Source organism: Calidris pugnax, unplaced genomic scaffold (assembly GCF_001431845.1).
Source record: "Calidris pugnax isolate Ruff unplaced genomic scaffold, ASM143184v1 scaffold901, whole genome shotgun sequence".
Taxonomy (NCBI): domain Eukaryota; kingdom Metazoa; phylum Chordata; class Aves; order Charadriiformes; family Scolopacidae; genus Calidris; species Calidris pugnax.
The window spans coordinates 18,693-26,278 of record NW_015091635.1 but is presented as its reverse complement, the minus strand read 5'-3'; the positions used below and the strand labels follow the sequence as shown (position 1 = coordinate 26,278).

General features: G+C 55.8%; 1 gene segment (V, D, J or C); it reads right to left on the bottom strand.

Annotated features, from left to right (window-relative positions):
- Positions 1 to 1,064: 1,064 nt before the first annotated feature.
- LOC106899904 lies at positions 1,065 to 1,515 on the bottom strand (the record flags this gene model as incomplete). The annotated part of the segment is given in 1 exon segment: positions 1,065 to 1,515. A coding segment is annotated over 1 exon segment (451 nt), but the record flags the coding sequence as incomplete, so codon positions are not given.
- Positions 1,516 to 7,586: the final 6,071 nt, after the last annotated feature.

Below are 7,586 nucleotides of genomic sequence, written 5' to 3'. Positions count from 1 at the left end.
ACCAGAGCGATGAGCTTTCCTATGGAATGTGTGATGGGTGAGAGGGAGAGATGGACGGGAGGATGGTTCGAGGAGAGAGGTCCGTGAAGAAGCCAGAGGGGATGGCAGCGAAGAGGGACCAGCCGGGGCAACCCGAGACTCAGCCCTGGCTCGCCCGTCCGCCCGGGACCATCCGCCAGCCCCACGCACCCAGGAGCAGCGCGGCCAGCCCCGCCAGCCCTGCGCCCCGGCCCCGCCGCATCCCGCCGCTCCGCCGCCCGCGCCTCGCTGCCCCCCGCCAGCCCCGGCTCTCTGCTCCGCCCGCCGCGCCTCCTCTCCGACGCCTCCTCTCCTCTCCGCCGCCGCCAGCTCCGCCCCGGGGCTCAGCCCTGCGCCGGCGCCGCTCGGGGGCTCGCCCGGGCCGTCCCTGGGTGCGGAGGGGAGGCTCGGGGTGCGAGAGCCGGGCTCTCCTCGGGGCTGCGGCCCGCGGAAGAGGCAAGTCTGGGGTGGGCAGCACGGGACAGGGATGGCACCGAGGAGAACAGGACTGAAATGCCTTTGTCCCCATATATGTTTCCTCAACATCCCCCCTCCTCCCCCCCTTTCCCCCTTCACTGGCATTTGGGGACACGAAAATGTCCTTCAAGGCATGCGATCGTAAGGATGGGAGAGAGAGAGGAGATCTCGGTGGGCTCAGCACCCTGGGGTTGCCCTCTCCTCACCTGCCACTGAGAGCATTGCTCCTTCTGATTGCACAGCCTTCTTGTGGGATTGCCCACAGCTGGACGTTCCCTGTGGCACCAGTACTACCGTGATGCTGTGCATGTCAAAAGTACTGACACAGAGAAAGCATGGACCTGGCATGACATTTCCCACCTGCTTTGGACTCACAGAGCACAGGTGTAGGACAGACAGAAGGTTGGACCTAAGAAGGCAGTGTTGCAAATCAGCTTCCTGAAATAACCAGTGCCTCAGGGACCTGGGACATGAGAGGGATGGATCTGAGAAGAACCCTGTCCTCAGGAACAGTAGAAATGCCCAGAAATGCCATGAAGGGACTGTAAGAGGTCCCACAGAACCCTAACTCATCCTGTACTCAGCCAGCCTGAAAGTCCCTGTCTGGCTGCTGGAGCCGTGCAGGGCCAGAACGCCCGGGGCTGTCCCCCCGGCCCCGACACACACGCCCGGCCCCGCCCGCCGCGGTTCCTGCCCGGCCGCAGCCCCGGCTCCTCTCCCCGTGTCTCCCAGGGCGCAGTAATACACCGCCGCGTCCCCGCGCCGGGGCCGGTCGAGCCGCAGGGCGCTGGACCGGCCGTCTGCCGCCACCCGCAGCTGCCCCGGCGGGGACCGCAGATCTTTGGCGTCTTTGAAACTGCTCACGAGGAATGTGGGTCCTCGGCCCGGGAGCCGACGGTACCAGCAGATGAAATCCGTGGTCTTTTTGTTGGGGTGAGAGCAGTTGATGCTGATGGTGGTGCCCTCCGTGGTCTCTGCTGATGGCTCCTGCTGCACCTGGGCTCTGCCTGCAGCCACTGGAGAGAAAGGAGAAGGAAATGCGAAAAATCAACTGAGATCACCCAGCTCTGATGGCTCTTTTCCAGAAGAAATCATTAGAAAGTGGGACTTGGATACAGAGCAGAAGAAATGGGGACAAGGTGTTCATCATCAGGGAAGTAGAATCATCCTGATGTAGGTGTGTAGAGAAGGGGGGGGGCAGTCTGGGGGGCAATAGAAAGTGTTGCACAGAGAGATAGAATGAGAGTCAGGTGCATGGATGGATGGATGAACGATGAGAGGCAGAAGGGAAAGGAAAGTTGAGTGTGTTACAGGGAAGGATGGAGGGCTGAATTCAGAAGAATATGAAATGAAGAATGCACAGGGGTATGAGTGGTTGTATAGAGTAACAGCACAATGAAGAAAAGCAAACATGCCTACAGTTATGAGAGAGGCAGAGGGCAAGAAGAGAGAGGATTCTCAGAGAGTAGGAAGAGAGTTGAAGGATGGTAGATGCCTGGAGAGATGGGTCAGAAGATGGGTGAGTGGAGAGAGGAAGAGTAGACAGTGAGAGGAGTTGTTACAGTGAAGGACAGAGGGCCATATTCAGGGCGATAAGAACTGTGGAATGCAGAGAGGAAAGAGAGGCTGCATGAAAAATCAGGTGTACACGCAAGCAGGCTTGTACCGAAAGAGGTGGTGAAGAAACTGGGAGAACTGCGGGAGGAGACTTGGAGGGTTTTGAAAGGGGCACAAAGATGGCAGAGCAGCAGGAGGGGGAAAGACCTGTTGAGGCAGGAGAGGGAAGAGTCGTCGCTGGGCTCCCCGGGGAAGAGCCCGGGCACAGCCCCGGCCCCCATCCACCGCCGCCAGCCCCACGCACCCAGGAGCAGCGCGGCCAGCCCCGCCAGCCCTGCGCCCCGGCCCCGCCGCATCCCGCCGCTCCGCCGCCCGCGCCTCGCTGCCCCCCGCCAGCCCCGGCTCTCTGCTCCGCCCGCCGCGCCTCCTCTCCGACGCCTCCTCTCCTCTCCGCCGCCGCCAGCTCCGCCCCGGGGCTCAGCCCTGCGCCGGCGCCGCTCGGGGGCTCGCCCGGGCCGTCCCTGGGTGCGGAGGGGAGGCTCGGGGTGCGAGAGCCGGGCTCTCCTCGGGGCTGCGGCCCGCGGAAGAGGCAAGTCTGGGGTGGGCAGCACGGGACAGGGATGGCACCGAGGAGAACAGGACTGAAATGCCTTTGTCCCCATATATGTTTCCTCAACATCCCCCCTCCTCCCCCCCTTTCCCCCTTCACTGGCATTTGGGGACACGAAAATGTCCTTCAAGGCATGCGATCGTAAGGATGGGAGAGAGAGAGGAGATCTCGGTGGGCTCAGCACCCTGGGGTTGCCCTCTCCTCACCTGCCACTGAGAGCATTGCTCCTTCTGATTGCACAGCCTTCTTGTGGGATTGCCCACAGCTGGACGTTCCCTGTGGCACCAGTACTACCGTGATGCTGTGCATGTCAAAAGTACTGACACAGAGAAAGCATGGACCTGGCATGACATTTCCCACCTGCTTTGGACTCACAGAGCACAGGTGTAGGACAGACAGAAGGTTGGACCTAAGAAGGCAGTGTTGCAAATCAGCTTCCTGAAATAACCAGTGCCTCAGGGACCTGGGACATGAGAGGGATGGATCTGAGAAGAACCCTGTCCTCAGGAACAGTAGAAATGCCCAGAAATGCCATGAAGGGACTGTAAGAGGTCCCACAGAACCCTAACTCATCCTGTACTCAGCCAGCCTGAAAGTCCCTGTCTGGCTGCTGGAGCCGTGCAGGGCCAGAAGGGCAAGTATTGAGGGCCAGTTCTGGGCCCCTCAGTAGCCGTGCAGGGCCAGAAGGGCAAGTATTGAGGGCCAGTTCTGGGCCAGTTCTGGGCCTCAAGAATACCTCTCTTATGAGGAAAGGCTGAGAGACCTGGGCCTGTGCAGCCTGGAGAAGAGAAGACTGAGAGGGGACCTTATCAATGTGTACAAATATTTATAGGAAAGTCTCAGGGGTGAATGTGTGTGTGTGTGTGTGCACGCGCAGGATTTCCTGTGGAACTAGCTGTGCATGCACATGTGGTTTTACGTGTATTGATGTGCCATAGAATCTTAGAATATCTCCAGTTGGAAGGGACCCATAAGGATCCTTGAGTCCAACTCCCTGCTCCCTGCAGGACTACCATACAACTAAGAGCTATATCCATATGCTCCTTCAACTCTGACAGGACCACTTCCCCGGGGAGCTTGTTCCAGTGTCCAGTCTCCCTCTCAGTGAAGAACCTTCTCCTAATGTTCAATCTGAACTTCTCTGATGCAGCTTCCCACTGTTTCTACGTGTCCTATCACCGGTCACCAGAAAGAGGAGATCACCACCTGCTCCTCCACTGCCCCTCTGGAGGAAGTTGTGGACTGTGATGGGGTCACTCCTCAGCCTTCTCTTCTCCAAGCTGAACAAACCAAGTGACCTCAGCCACTCCTCAGAAGTGTTGCCCTCGAGACCTTTCACCATCTTGATCACCCTTCTCTGGACACACTCGAATAGTTCTGTGTCCTTCTTAACTTGAGGCAGCCAAAACTGCACACAGTACTCGAGGTGGGGACACACCAGTGCAGTGTAGAGTGGGACAATCACATCCCACTTCCAGCTGGCTATGCTGGGCTTGATGCACCCCAGCACACTGTTGGCTCTTTGGCTGCCAGGGCACACTGTTGACTCATATTCAAGTTGCCATCAACCCAAACCCTCTGATCTCTTTCTGTGGGGCTGCTCTCCAGCCTCTCATCCCCCGCTTTGTGTGAATAACCAGGATTACCCTGTCCCGGGTGGAGAATCCGGCACTTGGTCTTGTTACATTTCACATGGCTGGTGAGTGCCCAGCTTTCTGGTCTATCCAGATCTCTCTGCAAGGCATCTCTAATCTCAAGGCAGTCCACAGCTCGTCATGGTTCAATATTGTCAGCAAACTTAAGGTATATTTGATTCCTGCCCCCAGATCATTTATAAAACCATTAAAGAGCACTGGCCCCAGGTATATTTGATTCCTGCCCCCAGATCATTAACCATTAAAGAGCACTGGCCCTAAAGCTGAACTCTGAGGAACCTTGGAACATGGACTGAACATTGCTAGAGAGCAGAGAGAAGAATGATTGTGGGGAATTTCTGCTGTTGTAATTGTTGTGAAGGGACGAGGGGTGGATTGTGTGTAAATTGCCCGCCTTAGTGGGTGTTGTCACGGTGTTGATTTTGGTGTGAGGATTTCTTTTTGCTGAGGTAAGTGAAGGTTCTGAACACTGTAGATTGTGTGGTGAATGCATATATTAACAAGAATTCTTAAACACGTGATTCACAGAGGTGAGGGGTGGAACATATTTGATTTATGGGAAAAAGGTTTTAGTAGCAGGGAGGCTACAGGGGTGGCTTCTGTGAGAAGATGACAAAAGTTGCCCCTCCACATTGGACGGAGCCAGTTCTAACCAGCTCCGAGACAGATTCACCATTGGCCAATGCTGAGCCAGTCAGCAATGGTGGTAGGACCTCCGTTTAACATATTTAAGATGTTTAAAATGGTTGCACAAGAGCATGTGGAGGAGGAGAGTGAGAATATGTGAGAGAAACAGCCTTGCAGGCACCAAGGTCAGTGAAGAAGGAGTGGGAGGAGGTGTTCCAGCACCAGAGCAGAGATTCCCCTGTAGTTTACAGTGAAGACCATGGCAATGCAGGGTGTCCCACTGCAGCCTGTGGTTAATGGTGCCACCTGCAGCTCATGGAGGACCCCATGCCACATGTGCCATAAAGGAAGCTGTGACCCCATGGAGACCACACAGTGGAGCACGCTCCTTGCAGGGCCTGTGGCCCCATGGACATCCCACACTGGAGCAGGTTTTCTGGCAGAAACCTGTGGGCCTGTCAGAGACCCACACTGGAGCAGTCTGTTCCTGAAGGGCTGGAGCCTGTGGAAAGGACCCATGCTGGAGCAGTTTGTGAAGAACTGCAGTCTATGAGACTGTGTTGGAGAGGTTCATGAAGGACTGTATCCCATGGGAAGGACCCCACATTGGAACAGGGGAAGGGCATGAGGAGGAAGGAGCATCAGAGGTAGTGCGTTATGAACTGAATACACCCCCGGTTCCTCATCCCCCTGAGACACTTGGGAGGACGAAGTAGAGAAGTTGGGAGTGAAGTTGATCCTGATAGAAGGGAGGGGTGGGGGGAAAGTGTTTTCAGGTTTGTTCTTATTTCTTATTATCCAACTATGATTTGATTGTCAATACATTAAATTAATTTCCCCAAGTTGAGTCTACATTGCCTGTGACGGTGAGGGGCTGAGTGATCTCCTGTTCTTATCTCAACCCATGAGCCTTTCATCTTGTTTTCTCTCCCTTGTCATCTTGAGGAGGAGGAGAGACAGAGCAGCTTGGTGGGCACCTGACAGCCAGCCAAGGTCAACACAAACCCAACATGCCGTGATCATGCTTGCCCAGCATCACAGTAGAAATGGTCAACAACCTTCTTGGTGCAGAAAGGACACTGCAGCAGCAGAGCCATCTGGGACAAGATGACCACAAAGCCCACTGACCGTTCTCTCAGTGATGGTAGGAAGTAGAATTTCTTGGTCATGATAATGTTTTTTTCACTGAGCACCTTGCATATGGTGACAGAATGATCAAAGGACATGGCTGAGAGGATCAGGAACTGAGTCATGCATAGGAAGTGGGAAAAGGAAAGCAAAGGATGGAATGTCTCCAGCATCTAGGGTGGTGGCACAGCAGATCTCCAAGAAGGAAAGCCTGCCAAGGAAGAACTAACTCAGGAACCTCCAGGGCTGCTCACTCTCCACTGTGACAATGATGAGGCTATTCCCACTACGATTAGGTGATAGATGGAGCAGACAAAGACAAGCAGAACCATGTGCCACCTGGGGAGGTTCCCCTGCTTGATTGTGTTTGTGCTTCCTTTGGGAAAACATACTCCCCTGTTTGAAAGACCTTTGTCATGTCCAGAAGCTTCTTAGGCAAGAGGGAGGATCCAAAGGTGTTCTGAGGTGAATACTTTCTCTCCATTGGTATCAGAGGAACAAATCAACCACTGCTGCAAGGCAAGGTCACCACGTCACCCCAGGTGAAGGTCTGGCCCTGCCAGGGCTGAGGAGCAGGTGGTAGGCCACAGAGAAGGGAATTTGTAGCAGCTCTTACATACATTTCTGGTTTGTTGCAATGGACCTTGGGCCGCAGCCCCGGCTCCTCTCCCCGTGTCTCGCAGGGCGCAGTAATACACCGCCGCGTCCCCGCGCCGGGGCCGGTCGAGCCGCAGGGCGCTGGACCGGCGGTCTGCCGCCACCCGCAGCCAACCCGGCGGGTCCCGAAGTTCTTTTGACTGTTTGAGACTGCTCACAAGGAATGTAGGTCCTCGGCCCGGGAGCCGACGATACCAGTGGATGAAGTGGGTTATCTTTATGTCGGGGTGTGAGCAGTTGATGTTGATGGCAATGCCCTCGTTGGTCTCTGCCGATGGCTCCTGCTGCACCTGGGCTCTGCATGCGGCTACTACCGAGAAGAAAAGAAGAAAAGAATCACTTTGATTCAGCAGAAGATGAAGACAGTTAATGGATGATGGGGATATGTTCTGAGAACAATGTCTGGAGACACAATTTCTCTGAGAGTGGTGGGTGGGAGACAAGAAAGTTATGAGGAAAGTTAGGAAGGAGAAAGTGAAGAAGAGGAGAAAGGAATGAGGAAAAGAGACGGGCTGAAAGAAATGGATGGATGGATGGATGGATGGATAAAGAAATGGAGTAACAGAGACAGGTCAGCTGGGAGTAAATGACTTAATTGAGGGCAGAAGAGATGTCTGGAGAAAGAAGAACAGAAGGAGAATAAGGTTCGACAAGGAGCAGGAGGGCCACAGGCGAGTCCCGGGGCCAGCGCTGATCTCACACAGCCCACTGTTCGGCGCCCGCAACATCCCGCCGCCAGCCCCACGCACCCAGGAGCAGCGCGGCCAGCCCCGCCAGCCCTGCGCCCCGGCCCCGCCGCATCCCGCCGCTCCGCCGCCCGCGCCTCGCTGCCCCCCGCCTCCTCCCCTCTCCGCCGC